At 33.9% G+C, this 17,493-nt stretch overlaps 1 protein-coding gene across 2 annotated transcripts in view; it reads left to right on the top strand.

Annotated features, from left to right (window-relative positions):
- The window catches only part of LOC126815670 (dyslexia-associated protein KIAA0319-like protein), a 70,796-nt gene that overhangs the window by 38,940 nt on the left and 14,363 nt on the right, over positions 1-17,493 (top strand). For both annotated transcript variants that reach the window (XM_050541537.2, XM_050541552.2), the window contains exons 5-16: positions 1,577-1,593; positions 5,526-5,559; positions 6,577-6,678; positions 7,684-7,787; positions 9,153-9,240; positions 9,854-9,943; positions 12,300-12,432; positions 12,856-12,920; positions 13,805-13,965; positions 14,604-14,727; positions 15,536-15,668; positions 16,458-16,609. In XM_050541537.2, coding sequence (XP_050397494.1) covers positions 1,577-1,593; positions 5,526-5,559; positions 6,577-6,678; positions 7,684-7,787; positions 9,153-9,240; positions 9,854-9,943; positions 12,300-12,432; positions 12,856-12,920; positions 13,805-13,965; positions 14,604-14,727; positions 15,536-15,668; positions 16,458-16,609 — 1,203 coding nt within the window. The remainder of the gene's footprint in view (positions 1-1,576; positions 1,594-5,525; positions 5,560-6,576; positions 6,679-7,683; positions 7,788-9,152; positions 9,241-9,853; positions 9,944-12,299; positions 12,433-12,855; positions 12,921-13,804; positions 13,966-14,603; positions 14,728-15,535; positions 15,669-16,457; positions 16,610-17,493) is intronic.

Here is a 17,493-nt window from a genome sequence, read left to right as displayed (position 1 = left end):
TAAATTTTCCTCATAGCACACTGCATTGGAATGTGCACGTCATCATTCCTGCGTACAAACTGGATGATTTGATGATATAATTGGAGTAAAAACATATTCAAACTAATTAATTTATGATAATTTTGCTTCCGATTCTTCTCAAAACATTATAATTGTCAGAGAATACCCCTGCTATAAAAAATTGATCAAAAGAGGTCATGTTTGTTTCACGTGACTAAGCTGTCTCGGTACCTAGCAACGGGTGCAGAGACAGGGGAGAATTCAATGCGTATATACAAGACGATGTTGTCTTTAATTATTTATTATAAATATCGAAGTTTTTTTCTGTGGTTTTTAACTCAGAAACTGTTGTACCATCAAGTGTATCAACATATACATCAAGCGCTCACTAACGATTAGACAATCTTCACCTGCTACATGTACCTTTGACGTTACTCGAACAGACATCACTAATCGTCGGGTTGCCGGTTAGGGAAACCCTTACCTTTTTATCCTGTATGCACAGGATGGGTGTTTTTCAGGGAATCAAATATTTTTCTAGTAAGATTGGATGTTTCTACTTTCCATATATACCAAATTGCCATACTTTGAAATAACCACCCGATAAATACTTTTCTTGGAAAGTATCTTTAAACCCCATTTCATTCCATTCAAGAACTACATTTACCATTACTATTGTAATACTTACACACATGGTTAGTTTATAAAAATTGGTACCAGTACTCAAAACTAAACATTTGTCAACTAAAAGCTCGTCTTTAAAACAAAGTAAGGTCACACCCATTTGATTTTCTTTTCTTCGGGTTCTTGTTCAACTAATAGCCACTTGAATCACATGAAAGATGTTTTGTTTTAAATTTCGAAACTTAAAAATTTTGAACTACTTGTAAACGTTTTTAAGAGCACAGCCAAGTATTTTTAATTTTTAAAGAAGTTTTTCTCAAAGTAATAAGGAGAATTTTTACATGGGTTCCCAAAGAACAGAAAATCAAATTGGTATGTCCTAGGACATGTAACAATGGTCTCCAGCACAAAAAATATAATATTCTATAGTATATGATATATACATTTATTATAATTTATAATGCGAATATGACCATCTGTTGATAACAAAAGTTTTTAAATATGAAGTGTAATTATTTTATTGCTGGCTTACAAACATTAATGAAGTAAGTTTCAATATGAATTATGGTGCACCTGTATCATACGTCATTCCCATTGACTTATTGTAACAGATAGCCTTGTTTCACCAGACATCTGTTACAAAGTTAATCAAAATGTAGTTCTTGCTGACTGGGTCTATCTTTTTACTGAATGAGGGTAGAAATGAAATGACATTCATTATGATACCAGTAACAAGTTGTTTTCTGCGGGACAAATGGAAATGAGAATGACTGGGTATAGAGAGTTAATACACATGACTTCACGTGATGAAGTTGTCGATGATGTTATCAATAACTGCATGGAGGTTTATGAGTTTGAAACTAAACATTGATGTTTTTCACTCTGCACAGAAGAATGTTCCACTGCCTTTTCATCCAGTTGTATTTTTCATGGATTATTTTTTTTCTTTCAGAGCAAGAACAAGGCACGGTAAGATTCTTGATTTTTTTTTTTAATAGTAGTCACCGTCTGTTCCATATATCTATTCTACTTTGTCCCCTTAACTTCTGCATGACTTTTGTTAGAAAATTTCACCTTGATGGATCAAAGGAGCAAGAAGTTCCTTGCCAAATTTCACATTCCCATACAGCTAAATTTGTTTTCTACCAGTGGCAATTTGATGCTCAACATTCTTTTTACAGGACATTGTCAGGAAACCATTTGTTTTGGTACTAAACTATTTCATTTTCCGAATGGTTAACGCGTGTGGGTTGTTGCATCATAAGGTCTGTCATTGAGTCAAGTGGCATGGTTTCGATTCCCTGTTTGTATGTGCAAGGTGTAGGGTTGGCTGTCTGACCCTGTGGGTTTTCTTTGGTTCCTCCGGTTTCCTCCCACTACTAAAGACCCCTATGTGCAAGTGAATTAATAGAATAAAATTGAACCATATATTAGTCCCAAAATGACCTAATTGTTGTCGAGTGGATGTTAAACCCCATCACATGTCTGCTGGGTTAAAATAAATTTTCAATTTGATATGATTTCAATACAGGCTACACTGTAGAAATAAAATCTAGAGATTAGATAACTTGCTTACTGAAAAATTAAGAAAATTACGTATTCCAGTTCTATTCTGCAGCAGTATTGAGAATTCCATGTGTAGCAAAAATGTTGTGTAAACCTATACACGACAATATTCTATGGGGCGCTAGTGTCGCTAGCTGTGAAGTTAGTTATCCGTAAGTCATTTAGTTGTACATCATTAGGATTTAAGTCACAATTCTGCGACCCATAATTCAGCAAGAGATGGTCTAAAACCAATAAATGTATTCGCCGGGGATACCTATAGCAATAAGTAAGCTGCTCTTAGACGCAATGTCTGTCAACTTAGCTTCGTTGTGGGAGGGTCCATTTTTCAGAATGTATTTATCATTACTTACTGTACATTTACCATACATATTGAGGCCTATGTAAATTCTTAATTATTTCTGTTAACTTCTTTTTCCGGCGTTTAATTGCAGAGTCTTTTGTACGTTGACACCCCTCAATGTTTCCAAAACTGCCTAACCATTTGATCAAGAAATAACAACCGCTGACTCACTTAAGCTGACCCACAATCAGCTGGCAGATAACAGTCAGGTTGCCAGTTAGTGATACCCTGACAATTTTGCCCAGTGCTTGCCCAGTGCTTGCCCCATGGGCGTTTTTTGGGTAATCCAGTAATTTTCTAGTAAGATTGGGTGTCTATACTTTCCATATATACCAAATTTGACATACTTTTATTGGAAATAACCACCCGATAAATACTTTTCTGGGAAAGTAGCCAAAACGGAATATTTTATTAATAAATAATTATCATAAGCCTTACTAATATTTAATTTTTCACTCCAATATATATTTTTTTGTGTACCCCATGCTGACAAAGTGGTATAGACACATGAATTCACAATACCCTACCATGAATAAAAAACATGAAATATGAATTTACTTTGAAAAGTTTTCGTGCATTATCAAAAATGACCGGCAGTGAAAATTTTAAGTGGAAGCCCTGGGCTACAGCATGATTAAATTTGATTGTATGCAAAATTTGAGAGAAATTTGTCAAACTATGGCTGATAATCTATCTACTTTAAGCAAGTTAGTCTGCTAATGCTGTTTGGAATATTATTCAAAATTGAAGTCGCTGATCCTCATTTGAGTGATTTTGAATCTCTTTCAAACTACGATATTGTCAAAGTTGTATGTACAAAATTATTCAGTGGATTGTATTAGACCCCTTTCATCCATGGCAGTGGTGCAGGATGAAGGGCCTGGCAAGGAACACTGTCTAGTCATTTGGATGGGACGGAAAACCGAGTTCCTGTGTACACAATTTTGTGCATGTAGAGGATGAGCCCTATTGATTTTCCCTGTTCCCTGTGAAATCTTGCAAAATGTGGGCATATCTGGCATTGCAACCACTTGTTTTTTGTACAGTGAATTCCCTCTATTAAGACCACATATGGGACTGTCTAGATGTGGTCTTGATAGTGAGTTGGTCTCATTACTGAGTGAGCATGCTTGAGGCAATTTCAAAGAAAAACAGAGTGTTACTGTTAGGTAAATTATATAGACATGTACTTTAGACATGTGTTAAAACACATCATGAAAACATTAAATCAATAATATTTATTACTATTATTATAATAATAAGTTATAATATATACATTTCATTTGATAGTTTCATATCCGGGTTGGTCCGGGGGTCAGGGGGATTGTCCATGAATAGCAAAACATTTTTTTTATTTATCTTCATTTTTCGATTAAAAACCTGCAACCATTCTTTAAACAAAAATCCTGTCATCCATGCTTTTTAAATGGATCTCCACGTAACCGGCAGATGGGAAATGTTCAAATTTCTAAAGCACCGTGGCTTCGCAGCCTTGCCTAAAACGAAGGGCTTTTCAAATTCTCCCAACATGTTGACACAAAGCATAACAGTAAGTCTGTCTCATCCATGTTGTAGATATCCAGGGCCTCGTAACCAATGACTATGTCAAGTACCCTATCAATCCTTTCTTTCAAAAAGTCGTCATCTACTCTACCACTTTCACCGCCATTCGATGCTTTAAAATCAGATTCCGGAATGTTTAGTTGTTTGGCTAATAGCAAAGCTTTTTCTTTGTATCCATCAAGAATTTCTGCCTTTCTAATTTTCAAAATCGTCTGTACCTGGGTCTTACCAATTCCAAATCCTTCGTCCAATTGTCTTTGGCTTCTACCTTCACTATTTTTGATAAGTTCTTCTTTAGCTTTTAGGGTTAATTCTACATGAGTATGCTTACTGCAGGGTTTTTAAGAAATAAGAAATGACAATCTTGACAAAATTTAATCGTATACGCAGATGAAGGTTGAATAAGAAATCAATTAACCTCGACTTATTGATTGCTTTGATCTTGATCGTTAGATTGACTAATCCCTGTCAGTGGTCGTTATCGCTTTGATCTCGGTTGGGAGCTGACTAATCCCAATCAGTGGTTCTTATCGCGAGTCACAAAAACAATGAAATTGACGGATTGGGACTGGCTTCGGTGGTCTTAATCCGTAAAAGTGAGTTGCTCATATTACTGAGTTCAATTTATAAGGAATATAGAAGGAACAAATTGGTTCTTTTAATATGTGGTCGTATGCGTAAGTTGCCCGTAATACTGAGTTGGTCGTTATGCAGGATTTCACTGTATATATATGTAGACTAGAAATATAAATATTATATAGATACCGTATGTAACTATCAGATCTGAATAAAAGACTGAAAATCAATATGTAGCGTACATGATATGTCGTATCAAGACTGAAAATAAAACAATAAGTCATGTGAAAATAATTGTTCCTTTTGAGGGTTACACCTACGAACATAAGTTTCATTAATTGTTTACAGTGTAATGTACAGCTGTTGACTATAGATTTATTGTGATATACATATTCTGATACTATAATACAAATTAAAATACATTGTGTTTCTCTTGATATTAAGTTTCCCTAAATGTGTTTTTTTGAACAGCCGTATAATGTAATAGCTAAATTTGCTGCCTATTGCAGATCTTTCTTTTGACTTCAAATGTTATATTAACTATTATTTAGACATTTTTTCACATGGCAAGCCAATAATCAACTCTCTAGACCATGTGATGCTATGATAATAAACAATCTATGCCGCATCTTGTCAAAACTTTAAACAATGATTACTTTGCTCTGAATAAAAATATTTATATGAAATTTTCAATATATTCATTTTCCATTATCTATTTTTGAACTAATATAACAAGAACGGACAACTCTTTCTCTAAATCTTACATAATGCGTCTTTAACTACAGAATATTTTTACACATTTGGGCGGAGTTTTTAGGAAAATTAATGTTGATATGGAATTTTTCCTTTTCAGACAGCTGCCATACCTCACAGTACAACAGTAAAAGGTAAATATTGATTTCAGTTCAATATCCTTGTTTCATTAAAGGAGCTAAATTGCTAATATTTGGATCTAGAAATTGACACAAATGGGTCGCAACGTATATAATAATGTAATGTGAATGTATATGAACTAATTTACATTCAGTCGTTTCTGTTTTTACTGCAATTTCTAATCAGTTATGTTCGGCGAAATACGCCAGAAGACTCATTCCAATGGCGATCTCTAGCGTCTGGTTATTCCACTCTATACCGATAGTATTTATTGTGCATGCTCTCCAGATAAGAATATGACGTCACCGTTTGACATGACTTGTGGAATATATCTAGCCTTGTTAAAAATGGCTCTGAAATGCACCAACGGTAAAATGTTTATTTTATCTTAATTATTGGATATCAGAAGCCCATCTTTCCCCCGTTAGATCACAACACCAATGTTGATTTAAATTGACAAATAAATTGTGTTTTCGATGTCGAAGATTTTGGATGATATTGAGTTAGAGACTTGGCTACTTTAAATCAGAATGGAAGGATGTGGACTGTAAGAGTAAATCATAATGTAATGTTTAAGAGATGGAATATTTTGTTATTCATTTGGGGAGCCACGTTTGCTCAGTGAGCAAGATGCTGGCTTGCTAACCAGGAGGTCTCAGGTTTGAGGTTTGCTTCTGATATTGGCCGAGAAACTTTCTCGGGTTTCCCCTTCTCAGTCGTAAAGGGCGGAGGGCAGGACAAGGAACAGTGTCTAGTCATTTGGTTGGGATGAAAAACCAAGATCCCATATTTTAACTTTGGCGTGTAAAAGAACCCTTGACAGTTGGAATTTGATATAATTTCCCTCATAGCACACTGCATGGGATAAACCTGTCTTTATTAGCCCAATCGGAGCAGAAAAGTAGGAAATTTTAATAACTCCATTTCATTTCATTTCGATATTCATTGGCTCTCCTGGACAATTTGACAAGACCCAGATGATATGTTGTAATACTAATATCATTGTTGCTATATTTTGTTTGTATTTTTAGTAACCAAGTTAACAGTATCTGCTGGTGAACCTAAAGTTATACAGCTACCTAATGAAAATTCTGTGTCGTTATCAGCTGCTGTTGTACCCTCTGCACCAGAAGGTTTGTTTATATTTCATATTTTAATGAAATAATTCATGAAAATATTTACCTACAAATATTTACCTATATTTCCATAAGATGTGTGGTTTCGAATCCCCGGTTGTACGTGACAAGGAGTAGGGTTGCCTGTCCAACCTCGTGGGTTTTCTCCGGGTCCTCAGGTATCCTCCCACTGCTAAAGACTCCTATGCGCATGCGAATTATTGAAATAAAATTAAACCATGGGTTTGTCCCGAAATGACCTAGTTTGTGTCGAGTGGACGTTAAACCTTATTTCTCTCTCTCTCTCCATAAGATGTCTGATAAATGTTTAGTCCATTGGTCATAGATATTATGTGATTCCAGGGATCTTAAAGATACTTTCCCACGCACAAACTGTGTGATTTGGTGATATATTTGGACTAAAACATATTCAGACTAATTCTATCCAAAGTTTGCTTCAAATCCCTCTCAAAATTATGTTTTATGTTTATGTTGGGGGGTCCATTTTTCACAATCTATTTTTTATTACTTACTGTCGATTTACCATACATATTGAGGCCTAAAAAAAATTATTTAATTATTTTTCTGCCATTTAATTGCAGACACTCCTCTCTGTGTTCCCAAAACCGCCTAACCATTTGATGAACCGCCCAACCCCAGTCAAGCTAGCACACAATAAGCTGGCAGACAACAGTCGGGTTGCCAGTTTGTGATACCCTGAAATTTTTGCCCAGTTCTTGCCCTATTGTTGTCTTTCGTGTAAGCCAGTATTTTTCTGGTAAGGTTGGGTGTCTATACTTTCCATATAAAACAAATTTGCCATACTTTTTTGGGAAATAACCAGGCGATAAATACTCTCGGGACAATGTATCTTTAATTGGTTGATTACTGTTAGCGCCAACCATAAACAATGTATGTAGTTTACGATAACCTTAGCGTCATCAATTGGTCAATTCTATATGATGTTGATTGAGTCGTCTGTTTTTGATTGAGTTTGACTTCAATTCTTTTTGTATTTTGTAGGAGAGGTATATCATTATACATGGTCTCTGGTATCATCTCCTAATGGTGCTGATGAAAAAGGTCAAATAGCTAGCAAAAATACAGATACTGTCAAAATTAGTAATGTAAGTTTTTATTGATATATAAAAAATGTTTCTTTTCAATTTTTAGATTAAGTGTCTGCATCTGACTTTGTTAGCAGGATTAATTAAAATATTAAACTGATTTCCCTGCTGTGAGCATGTAACAGTATGTTATGTATTAGCGCTATATAAACAAACATATTATTATTATATGCCATCGAGAGCGATTTCCAACACATCATACAGCAGCCTGATTATATTAATTACAGGCAGTTTGTTTCATAGTATTTTTGATTAAGGGCAAATCTTTAGTTTTCTGTGGTATTCATATTCCTGCAGCACCTGTTCTTTGACAGTTACCTATAAGGCTGGGAATTGATATGAAATTTCAATATCGATTATCGGCAAGAATTTGTCAGCAATTATCGATACTAATCGATTATCATTCTTCCGGAAAAAACGAACTTTACCGACCTGTTATTTGTGTTGATCGAGTTACAGTAGTGTTATTATCCTAGTCTCATACTGTGCCGATGTACGTAAAAAAATCAATTAATGTAAAATAATTAGGTGCTAAATGTAGGATTAACTTGAGTATTATGCTAAGTTTTGTTCTTGATTCATTTGAACCTTTTTTTTATTCCAATATCTCCGATAAATACAAATAGAATAAAATATAATAGAAGGCGTCTATTGATTGGACAATAAAAAAATAATTACCGGCTTTCAGAGTAGAATTTTTATGATTGGTTAATTTTGATGAAAACCAAAGTAGAATTCTTCCAAGAAATTACGAGAGATTTAGATATTTTCCCGGGAAGTCAAAAACGTGTTTTGTATGGGCTGTATCTGACATGATTTAGTAATAAAAGCTGAGTTGATCATTAATAATACAATTAGTTTTATCGTGAAAGCAGACAATTTCTCTACAAATCAATCAAGAGCAAAGAAGGGAGATAATTCTAATTTTACTATATCACGTGCGATCGTCATTGTTCAGAAAGTGCGTGACCTATTTTAGTTTCAACTAGTAATAACAACAAAAACAACGAAAATATTAAAATAATGTATTTAATCTTAAAGTTTAGTTTTTTTACAATAATATATATTTAAAATGTGCCAGTTTGTAAGCAGAGGGGGAAAATAGTTGTTGTGTTGACGTTGTGTATTCGTTCATTTGTCTGCATGCCAGACTACGGCAAGTTCAGTCATGTTAAAGTGACCGTAACTTGCCGTCAGAAGGTAAATATACCGATAATCGATATTTGAATTTCAATATCGATTATCGTATCGCTAAATAACTTCTACCGATTATCGATTATATCAATATTTTTGCACAGCCTTAGTTACCTATCCTTTTCTCTTCTGTGGATAATTTTTAAAAATATATTTCTGGTGTTTTTTTAGTTAATAGCAGGTGTTTACACGTTAAAAATACAAGTGACAGGGGAAAATAAACTTGGTGAGAGCCTAGTCAATGTTACAGTATTACCACGTAAGTAAATCTAATTAACGATTATGCAAGGTTCGCACTATCACAATTCATGTTGGACTCGTGGAGTAATCATGGTGATACTATCAAGTCTTATCATATATTGAGGTCAGTAGTAGGAATCACGTTGATCGTAACAAAACATATGTATATGGTTCTGCACTTACCAGATCATGTATCAATAGGGACAATCCTATTGTAACGCATCGCACGACAGTGGAAACCTAGCATTAAGACTAGAACCGCCAAGGTTGGAACACTGATGTTAGACTGCGAACAAAAATATTTTGTGATTGTATATGTCTGGTTCCCCTTTGCCAGAGGTAATGCCTGAAAGTTTTACAAGGAAAGCTTATCTAGTAATAGATAAGGAAAAATGCAGAAGTCATTTGTACATATTGGTTTCAAAGGTAGATTTTCACTTCTTTATTAGGATAATATCTATTTTTCGAGTTGCAAATTGCAGATACAAATTTCTCAATTGGGATTTTAAAACCTAAATAAGATTGTTCTTTGTGGTGTGACGAAAATTATTTCTGAAATTCCTTGTTATTTTATCACAAATTTCAGAAATTCTGACAAGTTCCCATCTAATTGTTAAGTTGTTTATTTTCAGCTGCAAGAAAGAATCAAGAACCAGTAGCCATTATAAAGCCAACAAATCAGGAAATAAAATTACCAAATTCTGGTTTACTAGATGGTTCAGGTGGGTTGTCTTTTTATAGATAGGTTACCTCAGATTAGAAACTTGTCTCAAATAAATTTATTATTACAGAGCTTGCATATGCAGTGATGCCGTACTCGATCATGTATAAAATATTTCTCATGGTGAAGCTTGTTCATTCATCATCCTGCAAGTGTATTTGTATAAATTATGATTTTGGCATTAATTGTCAAAAGGTTTTTTTTCGAAGTATTTCAAAGCATATATTATAATTTTTTTTGATAACAAATATATTTTCCCTGTTAGTTTAGATATGTTTTCCGCTATTGCTCTCATAATTTCATGTCTGGCACCAACCAATTACATAATCTCATTCAGTTCTCACACTGGCTTTCAATTTTTTTCCGCCAAAATTGATGATAATTTTTATATAAAAAAAATGTTCATATTTTTTTCCGCCAACTGGAATATTTTGTCTGCCAAAAATGTGTGATAAAAAAGACAACATCTAACAATGTTGTGTCTCAGCTAGACTTATTATAAAAAAAATACCGATATATACAATACAATATACAACAACTTTAAAAATCTGTCTTTACATGATAGATTAGCAAAGTTTGGATTTAATAAGATCAGGTTTTATTTTTGGTGATTTTAGTCTATTTGAGCACCTTACTGCACAATATATTTTCAGTATTAACATGTCAAATCTCATCCAGGAATTGCCAATTAATTTTCTATAAATTTATGTGTTGCGTGTACAATGGTGCAAATTGTTATTTTCAGGTACCATAGAGGATTCCGGAATCTGAATCCCTTATAGAATGATATAATAAATTTCAATTATATTTGTAAGAGATACTTACAATATACCTGTCGTTAACTTTTAGAGCATTTTGGCGACGGAAATATGATACAAATGGCAAACTGTTTTTTCGCTCAAGAATCGTCACTATTCAATTCGTGGTATATATGTTTTCAACTGAACTAGTGGTAATAATATAATTTGAAATAATGATATCCGATATGCATGCTTGTATATTTTACATGCCGTATATGAAACCACTGTAATCGGAATTCAGCTATCAAAATAATTAATTCTCTTCAAAAGGAACTGTCGGACATTTTGATTACATGTATAACCATTCTTTGTAAGACGAAACAAAACATCAAATAATCACCGCTTAGATCAATCATTAGGAGTAAATAATGACTTGAGATAGGCTTTATCATTGGCAATTATCAATCAACTAATCATTAATCCAAGACAACTGATTAGTATTACTTATTGACGTGATCTGGATTATCAGCCAGTTGATTAATTTAAAGTATCCCGCCATGTGATTGACACTTAATAATGGTTAATGCAGGATAAATACGATTAGAATTCGAAGATTTTTTTCCACCAGTTCTCAAAAAGAATCGCCTGTACCGTAAAACATTAACGCCAAAATGATCGCCAATTTTAATCGCCATTTACATAGTTTTATCGCAAATTGCGACTTTGGCGACTGACAGTGTGAGCACTCATCTCATGTCTGACATTGACCAATCTTATAATCTCATGTCTGGCACCGACCAATCACATTTCAGGTATTACATTAGACTAGATACATGTATGGCCAAACAGTTTTTTATTAACCCTTTTTCGACCATAGTATATGGGTAGACTATTGAAGTATAACATTGACATTTATCATCTGCTAGTCAATCCTCTGTGTGTGTGCATCACTGGACATGTGCACTGATGAGACAGTTCACAATCTCATTTATAGCAAGGTTTGGGGGAATTTGTGTGGATCTTTTCACCACAAGAGTTCCACAAGATATTGGACTTAAAAACATAAATACATTCCATAATAATTTTCATAGACTTGGGAAAAAAATCAATTTTTTAAAAGTTTCTTCTCACACCTCCCTATGGGCCTGTGTAGCACCACATTCCAAAATATTTTAGACTTAGAATAATTTTTATAGAGTATTTTGGTCTGTGGTGTTTTTTGTCAAAAGAGTTCCACAAGATATTGGAGTTAGAAAAAAAATCAAAAATTTCTCCTCAGTCCTCCCTATATACCCGTGTGGAATACACCTATGAGTTGATAGGATAAACTATTAATGTTCCAGCAAAATAAATAGAAAATTCCAAACGCCCCCAAACCTTGCCATGTCTATCCATAATATATCTTGTTTTTATTGACTAAATAAAGTCAGTATCAAGGATTCAACACTCAGTAAAAGGTAACATCAAAGATGATTGGCCAAATGATGACTGTTTCAGACCAGCATGAAAGGACGTCATGAATATTCTTGTACTGACACATACAAAGTTATCTTTTGATAATGATTAATTAACCAAGAGTTTTCTAATCAATTGATGTATGAAGTGTATACTTTACAGATAGTAAAGATGATGATAAGATTGTTAGTTATCATTGGGAGGAAGTGAATGGTCCGTTACAAGCACATCAGACGAACGGAGATGCTTCTATGTTGAATCTCAAAGGTCTGGCACCAGGAAATTATACATTTAAGTAAGTGAATAATGGAATGTTCTTAAAAATAAACAAAAAAAAACTTCCTACATTACAAGACATCAGTTTTCAAGACAAGAGTAAGACCAATTTTTCATAGACCAATAGAAACAATTTAACATAAATTTGTGGAACTTTCCTAAAACTAATTTGCAAACTCTTGTTGTGTTATGGTTTAATTGAATTTCTATGAATTCAATGATAGAAATTGTATATTGATACAAATGGTATGAAACCAGCCTTTAAAAGTATATATCCAAACAAAAAGAAAGTAGAGAGAAAACATTGTATCATACAGCAAAATGTTTATTGCGATATATACTGTGGATGATCCATATTCTAGTATATCCATGTACTGATTTTTTTTTTTTTTTTTACAGTCCAGCCTATGAATCTTTATGTTTCCTTTATTTTAATTTTTAGATTAACTGTGACAGATTCTGATGGAGCTACAAATTCAACACAAGCCAATGTCACTGTTGTAAAAGGTAAATTTGGTGCTTTTTGTTTTACTTATTTTATTGAAAGAAGTTAAGAGGCAGAAGACATGTAGAAAGGCATACACATATTCAACTCATTATTTTCAATATAATCCTAATTATTTTTTGAAAAGACATGTCCGATCTTTATGTCCCATCTGTCAAATATGACTTCAGTTACTACAGAACTAGTATTGTTTAATTTGGGGTTTTTACCGCTAGAATCACTAGGTTTATTAACTGTACAATGTTTCAATGAGGACACCCTCACCATTATCGCACACTGACAAATCAGTTACACAATACATTGAAATGCCGTAAATCACATCCATATATTATTTAAATCAGAAACATTATTGACCACTCTTCATGTCTTGATCACATTCAAGTACATACAATGTATCACCAGATATCAACCTCACAAACTAATAACGTGGTTATTAAAAGGCTCCACCGAACGATAAAACATTAGTGCCACTTACAGTTCTTTATCATTGTTTCCCGTTAAAGTAATATATTTTTTAAAAAAGAATAATATGCTGTTGAATTTATTTCAAAATTACCTACACAAAAACAAAAGTAAATATTTACACGACATGCACTGCTTTTACAAGTCACTGGAAATTTTTAATGATAATCTGTAAGCTGCACATTGACATGCATTCCTCTACAAGCTTGCCAGAGATAGCAGTACCAATTGATAAATTAGGGTATCTTTTACGTGCACGCCAATGTACACACAACCTCATTTTTTCGTCCCATCCAAACAACATGACAGCTGTCCTTGTCAGGCCCTCCATCCCGCACCACTGACAAGGGGGAAATGATGTCGGAAAATCGCAATAAACCTTCTCAGCCATAGTGATTTCCAAATATTCAATTTGTTTTCACAGAAACAGATTATCCCCCAAAAGCTAATGCTGGTTCTGATATTGTTATCCGTCTACCTCAAACATCGGCCGTCTTGTATGGTAATGCTAGTACCGATGATAAGGAAATTAAGAGCTATGAATGGACGAAAACATCTGATAATAAAGTTACACAAGACGTGTCTGTAAGTATATATATGATCATTTGACGGATTTGCCCCCTTTCGTTTGTTATGCACCCACATTTTCATGTGGACGTATATTGTCGTCGCCCCTGTCCCTCTGTGTGTCCGTTCAAATTTGTTTGTGGACAGTCCAGAGGTCACAATTTTTATCCGATTTTGCTGAAACTTGAAATATAGATCTATCTCCCAAAGATCTCAGTTCCTTTCGAAATTGGCATGTATCAGACCGTAACTTCCTGGATTATGACCCCTGATTGTACGAAAATCAAGTTTTTAACTGGTGAACACACTAGAGGTCACAATTTTCATCCGATTGTGATGAAACTTGAACTGTATGTTTATAACCACAAGATCTTGGTTTCTTTCGATATTCACACATATCGGACTATAAATTCCTGTATTATGGCCCCTAATTGTACCAAAAAATCACATTAGGGGTTCCTATGATTATCCAAACATTCCCAGCAAGTTTGTAAATATAATCTCACAAACTATCATCTGTGGACCCTGAACCTTTTACAAGTTTTCGGTGACAGGGGCATTAACTAATAATGTAAGCTTTGGGAGATTGACATGTGTTGCATTAATTTCATGACACATAGAATTCTTACTAAAACTTCTGATATTGTATTTTATAGGGTGTTCGTACACCATTTTTACATCTAAATAACCTGGAAGTAGGAGACTACACATATACATTAAAAGTAACAGATTCTAGTGGACAATCATCAACAGCTGATGTTCATGTGTTTGTTAAACCAGGTAAATTGTCAGTCATATATTTATACAATTTTTTTGCTCCATCCCTCTACATTATTCAAGTCCTGACCAAATGTTATGAAATTTTAAGGGTAATCACCCACACGACTGACAAGGACAATGTATCTGATTAAAAAAAATAAAAAGAGGCTGTGGTTGAAGTTGTAATGAACATAATATATTGCTTTGAAAGACGAGTAAGAGGAAATTACCAGAAATTGAAATATATTCCCCTGATCACTAAGATATTGTGTTGATCAGACATTAAAACTATTTTCCCTTTCATATAAGATTTTAGATGCAATTAATGACCCCATATAAGATTATAATGGAATTAATGACCCCCAAAACCTAAGCAATATCCAGTTAGTATATTGAGATGCTATATTTTCCACTTATAGATTCGCCAATGCTATATTTTCCACTTTTAGAATCGTCAATGCTATATTTTCCACTTATAGATTCGTCAATGCTATATTTTCCACATATATATTTGTCCACTGAAACAAACTGGAACCAAAACTTATTTTTATCAAAAAGAATTAGTTTCTAACAAACAGAAGATTAGAACCATATTTTACAGATTGTCAACTAATGTTTTACATTAATCTTATGACTAGACTTTGAGGGACATGTCACACATAGTATACAGAACCTATGTTAAAATTTATATTGTGCTTGTTGAGAAGTACTAGTATCTTGTAAAATAGCAAACATAGTTTTTCCTCTAGTTTAAATGTTTTCGATTGGTAATACGTACTTGATCTTGACTGTCAGGGAAATGAAATTGTCTTCTATCTATTTATTACAGAAAGCAACAAACCACCAGTAGCGAAGACTGCTAATAAATTAACTGTAGTTTTACCAGCTGATAATATTATACTAGATGGAAGTAATAGTACAGATGATAATAAACTTACACAATATACATGGCAACAGACAGGGTAGGTTATAATAGTAGTTTATTAACATCGCACCAGTTATAAATATGTCACATTTGATAATAAAATATACAAATCATTTAAAAAAAATACCATTCATTAAGTTTTATGAGAGACGATATGTACATTATATAAATCATAAATATTAGCAGAAAAATAAATAAGCATAGTAAATTATATATAAAGCAAACAGTTTATTACAGTTTACTGTAGAGCAAAAAAAATTTACGCTATGAAACTATTAGTAGGGGTCTTGTGGCAGTATGAATTAATAATTAGCATCAGGCATCATAAGATTGGGACCAGAAATCAGGTTATGTGTCCTCGGGACTTGTGCTTTAAGGAGTTCTAAGATACTCACACGCTTAACAGTGTTAGTGTACAGGATCGTGGTACATCTTTTTTTACGTACGCCTTTTGGCACAAGAATAACAATATTTTTATTCAGAAATATACTCCGAAGAGGGATCGGAGAACATGTGAAACCTATTTAAAACTTTTGTCACTTTTTAAAAATATTTCTTGTGGTGACTGAATGGTTAAGGTCTGTCGTTGAGTCAAAGTAGCGTGGTTTCGATTACACTGTACATGACAAGGAGTTCAATCTTGTGAGTTTTCTCCGGTCCTCCAGTTTCCTCGCACCTCTAAAGACCCCTAAAATTGAACCATATTTTAGTCCTGAAATGACCCAGTTTATGTCGAGTGGATGTTAAACCCCATTTCTCTCTCTCTCTCTCTCTCTCTATTCTTATGTTTTAATTAACAATAAATTTCAATTAAATAATTTAACAGAGGCCCAACAGCTTTGCAAATCATGAACAGTGATAGAATGGTTGCCTCAGCAACAGGTGCATTGAATGAGGGCACATATGAGTTTGAACTCCAAGTCAAAGACAATGAAGGAATTGTTACCTCGGCGAAGTTAACCGTAACCACAAAAACTCGTAAGTTATTTTCATTACATATCAACCCCCTCTATGGTGGTCATATTTTTAGAGGCATGACCTAATTTCAAATTATAGTTTGAGTCAACAGAAACCTTCACATTTTAAAGAAAAAATTAACATTATGGAACACATACCGGTATATTCTCTGGTAGGAAAATTGTCAACAGAATAATGTTAACGCCTCTAAATGAAAGGTTGTTTTTTCTCATGATGTCATTTTGGAGATGGTGTGTGCTTATGTGAAGAGGGGCAAGAATGAACTCAAAAGACATTTTGAAAAAATCATCTGTAAAGACTTATCCTCCTCCAATTTGATTATTTTGTTGCAGTCCCTCCCTTTAAACTTTAAGCGTTCCACCCACCTTATGCCTTATGAAGCAGGTTGATGCTTAATGGGGGGTGGTCTGTCATTGAGTCAACTGGCGTGGTTTCGATTCCCCGGTTGTACGTGACAAGGAATAGGGTCGACTGTCCAACCTCGTGGGTTTCTTCCCACTGCTAAACACCCCTATTTGCAAGCGAATTATTGAAATAGAATTGAACCATGTGTTAGTCCCGAAATAATCTAGTTTGTGTCGAGTGGATTAAGTTTGATTACAAATTAAAATTCCCCCATGACACATTACTGTTAAAACTTTGTTAGGCTACGATATATAATACTACCCTGCCAAATTTCCATCATTTCGTTATTTTGAGGGTAATTTGTTTACTTGCCTGATTAGAGACAATGCAGTATTTTCAACCCGTTAAACATAGTTTAAACCAAATGTAAATTTAAAAGCCCAATACAATCAATAATTGCATTGAATAATTTAAGTAGACAGCAGCACACATCCCGAATGTGTGTCCATAGTTGTCCATGATAGAGGCATAGACTTTTT

Source organism: Patella vulgata, chromosome 1 (genome assembly GCF_932274485.2).
Source record: "Patella vulgata chromosome 1, xgPatVulg1.2, whole genome shotgun sequence".
NCBI classification, from domain to species: Eukaryota; Metazoa; Mollusca; class Gastropoda; family Patellidae; genus Patella; species Patella vulgata.
Note: the sequence above shows the minus strand (reverse complement) of the source record. Positions and strands in the feature narration are given on the sequence as shown.